This window comes from Osmia bicornis, chromosome 6 (genome assembly GCF_907164935.1).
Source record: "Osmia bicornis bicornis chromosome 6, iOsmBic2.1, whole genome shotgun sequence".
NCBI classification, from domain to species: domain Eukaryota; kingdom Metazoa; phylum Arthropoda; class Insecta; order Hymenoptera; family Megachilidae; genus Osmia; species Osmia bicornis.
Genome location: NC_060221.1, coordinates 2,341,606 through 2,355,556, shown reverse-complemented (window position 1 = coordinate 2,355,556; position 13,951 = coordinate 2,341,606). Strand labels below are relative to the sequence as shown.

General features: G+C 43.0%; 3 protein-coding genes across 9 annotated transcripts in view; 1 reads left to right on the top strand and 2 right to left on the bottom strand.

Moving 5' to 3' along the window:
* Positions 1 to 31: 31 nt before the first annotated feature.
* LOC114871671 (hairy/enhancer-of-split related with YRPW motif protein-like) lies at positions 32 to 4,278 on the bottom strand. The gene is made up of 3 exons (XM_029177863.2): positions 3,258 to 4,278; positions 2,727 to 2,941; positions 32 to 1,671 (listed from the first exon to the last, which is right to left on the bottom strand). Exons 1-3 carry the CDS (start codon positions 3,827 to 3,829, stop codon positions 1,271 to 1,273), a joined length of 1,188 nt encoding a protein of 395 aa, XP_029033696.1. The 5' UTR covers positions 3,830 to 4,278; the 3' UTR covers positions 32 to 1,270.
* A 3,907-nt stretch (positions 4,279 to 8,185) lies between these two features.
* On the top strand, positions 8,186 to 12,196 carry LOC114871631 (ribosome biogenesis protein BMS1 homolog). The gene is made up of 2 exons (XM_029177768.2): positions 8,186 to 9,186; positions 9,265 to 12,196. The coding sequence occupies exons 1-2, from the start codon at positions 8,336 to 8,338 to the stop codon at positions 12,143 to 12,145; spliced, it is 3,732 nt and encodes a 1,243-aa protein (XP_029033601.2). The 5' UTR covers positions 8,186 to 8,335; the 3' UTR covers positions 12,146 to 12,196.
* Positions 12,197 to 12,282: 86 nt separating this feature from the next.
* LOC114871630 (filamin-A) overlaps positions 12,283 to 13,951 on the bottom strand; it is a 20,484-nt gene continuing 18,815 nt past the window's right edge. For all 7 annotated transcript variants that reach the window (XM_029177759.2, XM_029177761.2, XM_046286241.1 and 4 more), the window contains 5 exons: positions 13,665 to 13,927; positions 13,204 to 13,594; positions 12,928 to 13,124; positions 12,552 to 12,854; positions 12,283 to 12,463 (listed from right to left, as the gene is read on the bottom strand). In XM_029177759.2, the coding sequence (XP_029033592.2) occupies positions 12,395 to 12,463; positions 12,552 to 12,854; positions 12,928 to 13,124; positions 13,204 to 13,594; positions 13,665 to 13,927 (1,223 nt within the window). In that variant the 3' untranslated portion in view covers positions 12,283 to 12,394. The remainder of the gene's footprint in view (positions 12,464 to 12,551; positions 12,855 to 12,927; positions 13,125 to 13,203; positions 13,595 to 13,664; positions 13,928 to 13,951) is intronic.

The window sequence follows — 13,951 nt, the reverse complement described above, 5'->3', positions numbered from 1 at the left end:
GCATTATCGCACGAAAGATAATACCGTACTTTAAAGTACCTCTACTGGCCACGATCGATCGGGGAAAATTGATGGTAATATATGGCTTATCAGAGGTCTTGTTTAGATATATCAAAACGAAAATAAAATTACTTTTCTTTGAAAAGGGAAGTAGCGATAGTCCGCAATAAATATTGCACATATTTTTGTTCGTAAGATTTTAATAAAACTCGGAACACGCGTTCGCGCAATTATCGTAAACGAAGCTGGGGTCCGAGAAGGGAATTAAGGGTACACAATGGCCACGTGGCCAGCGTGGCGGTACCTTCTCTTTCTCTTTTCAAGAATTAGTTTTGCTCCCCGTGGTTTCCTGAATATCCGTAAAAAAAAACCTTACAGCTACTAATTGTTCCCACCGCACCGTCGTCAGTCTCGCGATATTTTTCCATAATTGCGAAAGCGTTCTTTTTTTCACGCGAGATTTAACGAGTTGCAAAACTGGTTCGCCATGGTACAATGCGAAAGGGAAGCTGGTACGCTTGTTTTTGTTCTTCGTTACGACGAACAGTTCATCTCGGCAAGCTGCAAAGTTTCAACTTTTGCATAAGAATGGTTCGCGTCGGACCACGTTGAAAATATCTGCTAAATCTCTTTTCAGACAGACAGTGGAGAGAAGGGGGAGGAAGAGTAGTTACAAAGAAAATCGTGGATTTTCTAATAAAGATCTATAAAGTTTGCTTGCGTCATTTTTTTATTGCAAAAACATTTGAGCGTTTCTCTTCACACGTATACCCTTGATACGTTTAATGGCACTTGTATCACGCATTCGATTCCTATTTCTTTGACGTTTGTTTTTATTCATTTTTTCGATTTCTTCAATTTTTCAATCACAAACCATCAGACTGCGTTCGATACAAAAGAATAAAGATAAATACAAAAGATACAAATTACAACGAGGAATGATCGTCGCGTTTCGTGGCTATATACAATAACTATATACACTGTACAATGTTACTCGCTCGCTGGATTTCTCCAGTCGAGCAGAAAAATAAATATTCTTCGTTCTTTGTATTAGGTACTCGTACGACTATAGTAGTATCACACGTAAAAAAATACACTCGTTCTCGCTTGTTCGAAGCTCGAGGAATAAAAATATTATTTGCCAAACTCTGAATTAGCAGATTCAGATTTCCTCGAGAGCGTCGAAATAAGCGATAAACAAACTATTTATAAAGTTCCATTGACCGATTCGCGATTATTACGAGCGAAAGAGTTAAAGATCGATCGCCGGTCAATAGGCTAGTTCGGCACCCCAAGGCCTGTAAGGTTTCCCGTGTTGCTGTTGAGGATACTGTCCCGGATACTGTCCCCATCCGAGCGCGCTTCCTCCCAGAAGGGGTGGCATGCTTCCCGGTCCAGCTGGCATTCCGGTGGACACGGTGCTGGCCGGTTCGTAGCTGCTGCTCGATGTACTGGAGGTCAAGGTGGTCGGTGGAACGGAGGACGGAACCGCGGACGGGGCATGCTCGCGATGGAAACTTTGCAAATGAGAGAGCAATCGTAACCTCAGAGGATCCCTCTCGTCCAGACCTTCCATCGTCACCAGATACCGTCCAACTTCGGCAGCGCACTCGCCCCAACCAACCGCGTGATAATCCATCGCCAATTTCGTGCTGTCGTAGCCCTCTGGTCCTGCAATATTCATTACGTCAATTATCTCGCTAACGGGAGTATTTCTTTCAGGGTGGTGCTTTGCTGGATTGGCGAGCCGACAAGCGGAATGCCATTCGATGGAAAGGAAAGGAAATGGAGGGAAAAAGGATGAGGAGTGTGGTAGGTTCGACAGCCGGCAGCTTATTGTATATACGCCAGCAATGGGACAGGTAGCGTGGGAACCGTTTAGACCCCCCTAGATCAAGACATATGCCTCCCCCCTCGTTGCAAGCACCGCACAAATCTTCGAACAATCAACTGACACTCTTATCCCACCACATTAAGTAACACTACAATTCCTGTATTTTTGAAATTTTACAAATTTTATCAATTTTGCGAATTATCTAAAGCACCAATACTTTTCGCATCGTATATTCGACAGCCGTCATTGGTTTAATCTCCATCAAATTATTTGCAAATATTCGGAGCGATCTAATTCACGCAGACTTAAGCATATAAAACAAACCGGAGTGTGTATACACGTATAGAGTACGAGCGTGTGAGCTGGTAGATATGAAAACGGGAGTCGGTTTCCCACAGGGTTCGACATCTGCCCCAGCCGTGGGCAACTCGGTGCCTCCTTCACGAAGGGTGCCACGCGGGACACCCCACTACTGTCTAGCTCTCTCGCCACCAATCGTGGGAACACCACTTCGGAAGAGTCGTTGACTTCCTGTGCTTCCCACAGGATTTCTCTTTTCTACCCAGCACCTGCTCCGAAGAGGATACCTCGTTTCGCGAGGCATCTATCTATTTCAAATCCCACTAATCATCCTTGCGAACCAATTAATTTTTATATTTGAAAATATAATAATATTCCAGGAAACGACAGATGGATGGTGTTGTACAGTTATACGCGAGGAACCTACCGGCAACAGGTGTTGCTTTCCTTTCCGAGGATTTGACCGGATTGAAAAGAGGAAACAGGAAACGAACGGTTTCTCGGTCCGTGCAACCTTAGAAGAGAACGATCCGGGAAGATGTTTCCCAGCTTGTAACGAGAGATTGCCAACGATTAAACGTTGCTAGCTCACCTTTGTTTCGAAGTGTTCGTAGGTGCTCGACGGTGAGCTGCAAAATCTCCGCCTTCTCCAGTTTACCGCTGTGAGGATCTCTCGCCGCTGCGGGTACCAATCTTCGCAGCTCCCCGAGGGACGCGTTTATTCTGTCGCGACGTTTCTTCTCGATCATCCCTCTCCGACGCTTCCGCGACGCGTGTTGACAGGAATCGCCTCCCGGCGAATTGCAGCTGCATCGAAAATAGAAGATAAGAGTGACGCGAACGAATCTCCCTTGTTCGACGTTCAAATTCAGGTAGGCTCGAAGTTGGAAGGGAAATGTTTGTTTCGCGGTAACGGATACCCAGATCGACTAACCCTTTACAGAACAATCAGATTTTAATTACCGCCTCATTGTGGAAAGAGCTGGACATATGTTAGGGGAGGGTAAACTCTCAAACGTAAACCTATCAATAGGCTCGTTTCAGATATAAAGAAAACAAATGTAAGGTCGCAACAGTTGGCTTTGATTTTGAGTTAAAAGCGATTCCCTCGACCTCAACTTACGGTTCTTTGCCACTTTCTTCGGAGAACACGTCGTCGCAATCGGAATCGCTCATAGCCCTTTTCAAATTCCTCTGCTGATGCGATTGACTTTGTTGAGTAGCTTGTTGTTGCTGCTGTTGCTGTTGTTGCCCGCTGTCTTGATTAACGTCGATCTTGAGATCGGGAAACTCGTGACCGGATCTCATATCCGTCGTCATATCCGGCCTCATGGCCGTCAGATCTTGATGCCTGGCCATCTCGGGCCTGTGCAACTCCTGGTGTCTCTGCATCTCTGCCTGATGCCTCAGATCCGGCCTGTGCATCTCGTGACTTCTGATTTCCTGATTCCTCGGATCACCGACGCTCGCCGGATGTCGAAGGTCGTGCGGTGGTGGACGCATGTCATGATGATGTCGCACGTCGGGGTGTTGCGGTTGATAAGAGGGATGAGGGGGCGGCGGATAACCCCAGTGGTGACCGGAAGGCGGTCCGGGTAGACTGGAGATGTGACCAGATCCGACCGGACCAGAGGCGATCTCCGACGACAGCAGAGTGCTGTTCTCGTCCGATCGCGCGACCACCACTCGCCACATTTTCTTCTTTGTCACTAACTTGTACGGTCGATTTCACTTTCGATGAAGGCACGTTGTTTATTCTCCAGAAATAGAACTGGCCGAGTGGTAGGGTGGTAAAAAGTCGATGAGCTAGTAAGGACTCGCTGCTACCTGTGGCTCGTTACGGCGACACCGCCGTGTCCATCCACTACCGTCATTCCACTGTTCTTTGATCTTCGATGACACACCCCGACAAAAGACGAAAACGAAAAATGTCACTGACGGTAGAAAAGAAATTGAAAAAAAAAATGTCCTTCGCGTTAGAGTATTTCTAGAAGAGAAATAGATAAAGTCGCGTTCCGATTTGATCCGAGTTGACACTTGTCGGCGAAGGAAGGAAGTAAGTGGATCGCGTTCACGTGCCGCGGCTTGCCGACGACGTTCGCGGTCGCGTGCGAGTAAGCAGAAGGACGGCGTTGTCTCGCGGCTGATGTCTTTGCGGCTGTTGGTCAGTGCCCGTTGCCCTGCTACTAGCGAGAAAACGCGGAGCAGCGGCAAGGCGTGTGCACGGGTCGCGTGGCGGCCGACGTATGTCGTGTGCGGGAGGACTCGGGCACGACACACGACCGCGTGCCCTGTTCTCCTGGTGGGGGACTAGGTGCGCGTCCACTAGGTGCGCTGGGTGGGGGAAACTTCTATGTTTTGCCGCTCGATCGCAAGGTGAAAAGCGACCCTCTCCAACCCCAACCTCCGACTCTGCCGGCTAGGAGAAACGGCACCGAGAAAAAGGGGGATCGTAATGCGACGATCAAAAGGGGACGATTTTCGTGGGAACGTTGCTGGCGCTTAGCTCGATCATTCCCGAGACGGGATTCCGTGAAATCTGCTGGGTTTTGCTCGATCGACTATATTACCAGGGAAACATTTCGATTGAAATTTTTCAGTAATCATTTTCGAATCGTATGGAATTTTATTCGAACGAAAGATTCTTCAGAATCTTGAAAAATTTCTTGAAATTGTCTATCATCCCTCTTTTATCAATTTGCGCGCCACCATGAAATCGCTACGAGCGTCCCCCATGGCACCCACGACTCTGATGGTCGCACGACAAGGACAAAAGTTGGTCGAAGGGTGGGCGTATACGAGGGAGAGGGTGGCCGATCGCGATAAAGGTCACACAGGAATGGTACGTAGCACGCGCTCGCACGATTATCGGCGGGACCGTGTGCCTGGGAACCGAGCCGATTTATTAATCGCATCGTTAATTTCTGACCGTCTATCCAACGAGTAGGGGGTGACTTTCTCGTATATCTATTCGACCTTCGTAACCAAGTAAACTTACAATTTTCAGAAAAAGACTCTGGAGGAAAGACGATGCGCACACGTTCGGCACACGTCCGAGTAACGAGCAAGAAAAAGAAAAAAAAAAAGTGGATCGCGTGGCGATGCATGAAGCCGCGAGTTGAATGCATTCTTCTTCGCCCGGTGTGGTCCGAATTCGCGTCACCCTTCGGAAACCAGCCGAATCGCCTCTACATCCGGGCACCCTTCTTCTGCCCTTCTTCTGCCCTTTTTCAGTTCTCATCTCGCTAACCCGAAGGGATCGCATTCCCACAGGTACGACTGCTGCTGCACGCCGATCAGCTCCAAGGTTGGTCTTCTTTCCTCGATTCTTACCCCAATGTCCATCGACGAACCGGTATTCGCGCGTTATTCTATAAGCCGGGGCAATAACTTTGCCCACCTGGAATATATCCATTATCCGCTATAATATAAAAAGTTGCACGACACAGAGTAGAAGAAAATTCAATAAGTTATAAAGCAAATATGCGTCAGCGAAATATGGGTGACGTGGCAGTTTGCTGGTGTAGATCGTTCTCGTACGTCGCTCGAACTAAAGTATCCGGCTACCGCTTCCGGTCTGCACGCGACTCGCGCACGTGAAGTCGCGTGCCACGAATCGAGTTGTTCGCGTTACACGCGCTCGATCAACGACGATTCTCCTCGCAGTCCTCTTTCTTCTCGAGCTCGCAGAAAGTTTAAGCACCGAGTTCGGTTAATTCGTTGATTGGCACAGTGGAGACGTAACGCGAGCCTTTTCACCGCTCGACAAGATTACTGGTGATACCAGTTAGAAGCTTCATCGTACAGCTAATATTTATTCATAATTTCGGATCGATCGACAGTGTCGAGTGGGTCCAGCGTTGGGTCCATCTCCTGGACAAACAACTGAACATTAGGGAGAAGAATCATCATAGTTGCGTCTGAAACTCTCTCTCTCATTGTCCGAACGATCCCCCGGTGCAAAGCAAACACGCATAAAATTACTTGTACGCGTTCTCGCGATTTCGTTGATCGAAATCGAATACCATTTCCCGAGGCTGTCTTTCGTGAAAAAACAAAGAACCACGTTCGAGGGTAAACGATCGTATATCTTGTATCGGTTTGTCCGATGGTCACTCCCTCATCCCTGATCGATTTGCTTGACCAATGACGACAGTTGGCGTCGCGACGACAATCGTCCGATAATTGGTGGATATTGTGTTCGATATACTTGACTTCGGTGCGAATCGCATATGCGACTACGAAACAGACTTCGCGTACACCAATTCTATCATCCTTCACCCTCTGACTATACTTTACGATTTGTTGCTCGTCCTATGGACAATCGGAAATATGAATTTATCGGCGATCGCGTTACAAGCTGCTGGACGATGGTCAAAGCCTTCGACCAGATACATAAGTAGTTACATGGACGAATTTATCGCTGATCACGTTACGATCGTTAATATGAAACTATAAGTAAGGGAGTGTCGTGATGTATATCATGATTCGATCGTGTTTGCCCTCGTAAATTTCCGAAATTTCCTCGCCTCTCTCATCCTAGTTGTGCAATAGAATTTTTACTTTCCACAAGCACCTTCTTTGGAATGCATTTTAGCGTGACCTTCTTCCTAAGTCTTCTCATTCATATTCACTTTTTCAATTGAATTTTCTTTCTTTCGCTAGTGGAAAATTGCTAAGAACCCGCCGAGATTTCCGTGTTTCCGTCGCTTGAAAATCCGACGAGTCATCAGTGTCCCTACCATCTGTGCCAACGGTCCATGCCCTTCCTGATTAATCGGCCACCGGGTCTTGCCGGTGGATAAAAGCATTAACTCTGGCTAACTGCTGTCCAACTCGAATTACAAGCCAATCAGGAAGTGAAAAGACACGTTCATCGCTCGATACATTTGATTAAAGATAGAATTGACTTCTTTGTTCGAATCAGAAATCAATTAACGCCTCTATTAATTGGACGATACTAAGTTCGTTGAATTTGTGAGGACGAATGTCGCCCTACCGATCCCACGAGAAAAATGTTCTATTTCTATCGAAAAAAAAAAAAAACGCGATCGATGTTAATTGAATGTATAAGGTTTGCAAAGTCGAATGGGAATGTCCACACCCTTAAATTACGTCCCCATTTAAAAATCACCCCAATCGCACATAGCGATTCGATTCGGTTTCGACCAAGTCAATCGAGAACAAGTGCCGTGCAAACCGACATGGAACCGCAGTCATATATTAAACAATTTTTTTAGGCGTGATTTTAAAAGGTGACAGCTGTCGTGCCGACTCTGCGAACCGGAACAGACATGGAACCGTGAATTTTGCCATTACCTAGGTATCTTTCTATATACATACATTTACTTTCATATCATTTACAAAACTCGACTCATTAACCCCTTGCCTTGCAATGTCGACTCGTATTTGAACCATGGTCGAGTTTTAATTAAATTCAAAATGGTGTAAATCGATAAAGAAATCGTAATAGGAACACAAGTCCCCTTAGATCTCTGCGTCGATAGATCACTATCGTTGCATTCGGTTAACCAGATTTGACGATTCTATTCCGGCAGCGAAAAGTGATCGATCATAAGTCAAAATTTTACAATATCACCAGCTATTGTGCGAATTAAGATACGATTGATCGATTACTTTCCAATCGCTTTCTCTACTACTATCGTTAGACTCTGGGGAGGGCTTGTCAATGTTACTTGGATGATCATTTTTATTCCACCCCTTACATCGATGAACTTTCACTTTGGAAAATTAAATATAACGAAGTCAACGTTCTTCGTTAATCTCTGTTACGAAAGAATAGTCGTTTAACTAAGAGTAATATAAATAAAGTAAAAATTAGTACAAGAATAATATAAAGAATTTAAATTTATATTTAAATTTAACCATTGCGCCATCTCTACAAGAACGGCTGAAACTACTCAACAGGTTACCGACTTATCCCTGGGTGGTTGGGTCGGTAAGTCGGTAACTTGTTGAGTAGTTTCAGCCGTTTTCGAATAGATGGCGCTAGGATAGAAATTTTTGATTAGCTTATAAGGCGCCATGTCGCCATTTTCGCTTTATTCCTGACATGGGTAACATGTGAATGTAACATAACCTTAACGTTAACGTAAATACTTGTAGAAATGAAAACAGGGATTATTAAAAATAATATGTGTAGTTAATTTTCAAGTAATTAGTTCCACAAATAAATTAAAAATGAATGAGTCGAGTGAAACGATAACCCATAAGACTCATCGAGAACGTAATGCTGGTCGTAAAGCAGAGAAGAAGAAAGCAAAGAAACAACATAATGAAGAATTGTCAGATAAGCAGAGAAATCCAAAAGCATTTACATTTAATTCTACGATTAAGGCAGAGAGACGATTCAGGCGGAAACAAGATATTGAAACAAAAAAGCAGCATATACCTTTAGTTGATAGAACACCTGTAGAACCACCACCGGTACTAGTTGCTGTTGTTGGTCCTCCAAAAGTAGGTAAATCATTGGTGATTCAATGTCTCATTAAAAGTTATGTGAAACAACCATTGACCAATATAGTTGGTCCGGTCACTATTGTTTGTGGCAAGAAACGGCGGGTTACTTTCATGGAATGCAACAATGACATAAACAGTATGATAGATATTGCAAAAGTAGCAGACTTAGTGCTGCTACTGATAGATGCATCCTTTGGTTTTGAAATGGAGATATTTGAATTCTTAAATATTTGTCAAGTTCATGGTATGCCTAGAATCATGGGTGTTTTGACACACTTAGATTTAATCAAAAATGCAAAGCAATTAAAAAAGACTAAGAAAACATTAAAACAAAGGTTTTGGACAGAAGTCTATGCAGGAGCAAAATTGTTTTATTTATCTGGATTACTTCATGGAGAATATTTACGTACAGAAGTTAAAAATCTGGCTAGATTTATATCTGTAATGAAATTCAGACCTTTAACATGGCGTACCATGCATCCCTATATTCTAGCAGACAGAGTGGAAGATTTAACATCGCCAGAATTAATCAGACAAAATCCAAAAGTTGATAGAACAATAAGTTTATATGGGTATGTAATATTTTGTCTATAGCCATGTATGTACAAATACTGTTTTCAGTTATATTTATGATGCATTGATATTTATAGGTATGTAAGAGGAGTTCCTTTGAACAAGGAAACGTCTGTACACATTCCCGGATGTGGGGATTTAAAAATTAGAGATGTTAGCTTTCTCCCAGATCCATGCCCTTTACCAGAAGCACTAAAGAAACGCGCGTTAGTTGAAAAAGAGCGTCTGATTTACGCACCTTTCTCAGGAGTTGGTGGAATAGTCTACGACAAAGATGCCGTTTACGTTGAATTAGGCGGTAGTCATTCTCACAAAGAAGAAGATACAGGCTTAGTTGGAGCTTTGATGAACACCCAGGAAACGCTTGATGAAAAATTAAAACACAGCGAATTGCAGTTGTTTAGTAACACTGAGCCAATAAAGTCGGAAGATATGGATGAAAATTTTGGTAAATATAGCGGAGAAACTGTAATCGACAATGGTAGAGTTAGAAGAAAGGTTCTGTTTTCCAATTCTGAAACAGCAGAATCTTCAGACGGTGAAGATTCGGAGGAAACTGATCATGAAGAGGACGATGTCGAATTAGAGGAGGATGAAGAAGAAAATGATACAGAGGAAGTGAATGAAGAAGGCACAAAATCTAAAGATCGAGGTACAAAGAGGAAAAAGAAAAGTTCTCAATTGGAAAATATAAAACGTAAAAAGAAAAAGGGTTCGTTAGTTATTTCAAACCAAGAAGACGGCGATCTTGATACTACGAAAGAAGAACCTGAAGATGTTAAAGACAGTGCTGCTTCAGCATCAGGTAATCCAGAAGTTTATCATTCTTTAAGTAAGGAATCTGATATCGCGATAAAAAATAAAATCACGGAAGCGTTGAGTCAGTTAAATTCAGGTTTAAATAAATCCATTGAACAGACAGGTAGTGAGAGTGAAAGTTTTGATGAGCTTAGCGATACGGAGTCACGAACTGGATTGGAAAAGTACGATTCAGGAAAAGAAAGTGACTTTCAGCAGGAAACTTCCGAGGACGAGGATTCTGAAGAAAAGAAATCTCAAGGGAACGAAGATGAAAATGACGATGCAGAAGAAGAAGAAGAAGAAGAAGTTGCAGACGAATTGAAATGGAAATCAAACTTAGTCGAGAGAGCAAAGGAGGCGTATGAAAATCGTCAACGAAACACCAAGAATCTAATGAAAATTGTCTACGGAGTATTCGATAGAAGTAACACGGAAGAAAAGAAAGAGGAGGGAAACGAAGAAGAAAAAGAAGATGATAACGAGATAGGTGGTATCTTTCGCGTAGTTCAAGAACAGGAAAAGCAAAAAATACAAGAAAGAGAGCTGCAGAATCAAGAAGAATCCGTGTTCTTCGCAGAAACACCACGGGATTGGTTGGCAGAGGAAAACAAGGTACTCGTAACGAATCGTTTTGTAACAGGTAAATGGAGAGACTCGGAAGATGCAGAGGAGCTTTTGAAGTTAGACGACATGGACGACGAAGAGTTGTACGGAGACTTTGAAGACTTGGAAACAAACGAGAAACATGAAGCGGAAGCGCCGAAAGAAGCGACGACAAAGGACGAGAAAGAAGAAAGGAGGAAGCTTATCGAGAAAAAGAGAAAATTGAAGGAACAATTCGATTTAGAGTACGATACCGGGGAAGCAAAAACGTATTATGACGAACTTAAATTAGAAGTAGAAAAACAAGCGAATCTAAACAAATCAGAGTTCGAGGGGGTAGACGATAACGCGAGGGTACAGTTAGAAGGTTACCGTCCGGGCATGTACGTCCGTGTCGAAATCGAGACTGTTCCCTGCGAGCTTATTACTAATTTAGATCCCACCTATCCGTTAATTATCGGGGGGCTTTTGCACGGTGAAGAAAATATAGGCTATGTACAGACAAGGATAAAGAAGCATCGGTGGTATTCAAAGATTCTTAAAAGCAAAGATCCATTGATATTGTCCATAGGTTGGAGACGTTTTCAGACGTTACCGATTTTTTCAAAATTAGAGGATAATTTAAGGAGTAGGATGTTAAAGTACACGCCAGAGCACGTTGCGTGCATGGCACACTTTTGGGGTCCCATTACTCCACAGAGCACTGGAGTGGTGGCCATTCAGGATGTTGCGACCAGGATACCAGGATTTAGAATAGCGGCTACAGGTTCCATCGTGGAGATGGATAAAAGCACGCAGATTATGAAGAAATTGAAACTAACCGGTGTACCATTGAAGATCTATAAGAAAACGGCATTTATCAAAGATATGTTTAACTCGTCCCTTGAGGTTGCAAAATTCGAGGGTGCTAAGATTAAAACCGTGTCAGGTATTCGGGGTCAAATAAAGAAAGCTATATCGAAACCAGAAGGATGCTTCCGCGCTACGTTCGAGGATAAAATACTTTTAAGCGATATTATCTTTTGTCGAACTTGGTACAAGGTTGACGTTCCGAAGTTTTACAATCCTGTTACGTCGCTTTTGTTGCCTGCCGAGGAAAAGAATCGTTGGCAGGGAATGAAAACGACGGGTCAATTGAAAAGAGAAAAGAATGTACACATGCCAGCTAACATAGATTCCATGTACACCCCTGTCGAAAGGGAAGTAAAAGTGTTTAAACCTTTAGTGATTCCAAGAACTTTACAGAAAGAGCTTCCCTATAAGAATAAACCTAAATTGAAGCCACATCCTGGTAAACAGGCACCTAGATTCAGGGATAACAGAGTAGCCGTAGTACGTGAACCAAAAGAGGAGCACATAGCAAAAGTAATGACAATGATCAGGACTAATTATGTCTATAAGCAACGACAATTAAAACAAGCTACTAAACAAAGAATCGCAGCACTTCAGAGTCGAATTGCTGCTGAAGAAGGACGTAAACTTAAGAGACAAAAAGAGATGAAAAAGCATGTGTTCAGAGAGCTTAGTAAACTGGAACAGAAAAGCAAGAGGTAATATTATAAATGTGTTCGAAATGAAAAATATAATACTAAATTTGTATAGCTCTCAACCTCTTCTTGTATCGAAAAAAATTTATTTCCCTTACGTACAGGCATTGGAACAGGAAGGTATCGTTTATAAAATAACGAGCATTGTCAAAATACATTTTATTGTAAACATTTAGATAAGTTACAATAGAATTATATATTATGAAAATATATTATTAGTTCATACAAAATAATAACAACTTTATGCGCAGTAACCTTATAATATAGCTTGCGATCCACGCCATGACGCGATGGTATGGTGTCCTGTTGAGTAATTGTCTCCGCTCTAAAATGCAATTAATAGAATGTTTCAAATTTCTACATTCGGACACTTCCCTATATTTTCTATCTTTTTATTGTTACTCTAATTTTACCTGTGTTAACATTAATAATTCGTCCTGTGTGTCCACGATCTTAACGGGAAATGGAGAACCCGGTACGAGGACACCCGCCCAACGAACTTCGACCCTATAGTCGCCTGGTTCCGTTGGATCGTATCGACAAAGTATTATACGATCCTTTTGTGTTTCTCTTTGCATTTCTACTCTGAACGCTCCTTTAGGACCGCGAACTCTCACCGTTAGCTGACCGGCACCAGCTCCTCGTGTATCGCAAATAAATCGTGATTGAAATGTTGCTAATACTCCGTGTTCAATTCCTGGTCCGTAGACTCGAACCTATCATTGAGAATATTCTTGTAAGATTAATATTTCTATATTCTTGGTATTATCACCATATGCGGAACTTTACCTTTGAAGCATCAGGAGCCCCGGAAACGCGTAACGTAAAAGGAGAACCCGGAACATGTTCTCCGGCATATTTAATGGTCAATGCATGGCGTCCAGCCTCTTGAGGCTTTACGTTCAACGTGAACGTTGCATCACCGTGATCGTATAATTCACAGTAAGCCACTTTATGTGGTCCCACACAGTGTGCCGTTAATTCACCTGAACATTTAAGAAATACTTCCCTTTGAAACATACTGACAAGTTTTGAATTTATATCTTTCAGATATAAAATACATACCAGGCCCCGCGCGTCTTGTATCGATGAAACTTCTTATTTCCTGTCCAACTATACCGTGTTTCAATCCATCACCGGAGCAAATAACTCGCGACGCATCAGCCGCGCTCGTTACATTTATTTGCAAAGGACATCCTTTCAGTTGTCTCCCATTCCAAGACACGGTCATTAAAAGAGGATCAGGTGTTAATGGTATGTAACTTGCTCGGTAAACGCTGTCTCCTAAATGTTGTAACATTACATTAAGTTCATTGGTTGGTGAAAAAAGTTGTACTTTTGGTGTTCCACTGCCGGCCTGAGAGCCGTCTATTGTGAAGCTGACTTCTTCTCCACATTTAGCTGATGTCAATCCTCTTCCTCTCAGTAAAACTCGACTCGTATCTTGCATAGGTGGCTAGAAATAAAAAGAAACTCTAACATTTTGAGGTCGATTAATGTTTATTTAAATCGGTATTATCAAGTACCTCTAGATCTTGAACGATTGCTAATTTTGGGGCTCCTGGAAACGGTACTCCATTGAATAATATTTCTAAACGGTACTCCCCACCACTTAATTGCGGTGGAATGAGCTTCAGTCTATTATTTGACGTCATTTCAAAAGATAACGCATGATCTCCTATTTTCCCACTGAGTTCGCCAGGTCCTGCTTCAGCGGTATCGAAACTGATCTTGTTCGAAGGATGTAACTTCAATCTTCCTAGATCATCGCACACAGCTGACCAACCACCTTAGAAAAATAAAATAAATATTA

Coding starts and splice junctions, on each gene's coding strand:
- LOC114871671 (XM_029177863.2), bottom strand. CDS start 3,829: ATGTGGCGAGTGGTGGTCGCGCGATCGGACGAGAACAGCACTCTGCTG. Junction 2,942..3,257: donor GAAGAAAGTGGCAAAGAACC/GTAAGTTGAGGT, acceptor TTTTCGATGCAG/CTGCAATTCGCCGGGAGGCG. Junction 1,672..2,726: donor ACGAACACTTCGAAACAAAG/GTGAGCTAGCAA, acceptor TGAATATTGCAG/GACCAGAGGGCTACGACAGC.
- LOC114871631 (XM_029177768.2), top strand. CDS start 8,336: ATGAATGAGTCGAGTGAAACGATAACCCATAAGACTCATCGAGAACGT. Junction 9,187..9,264: donor AGAACAATAAGTTTATATGG/GTATGTAATATT, acceptor TGATATTTATAG/GTATGTAAGAGGAGTTCCTT.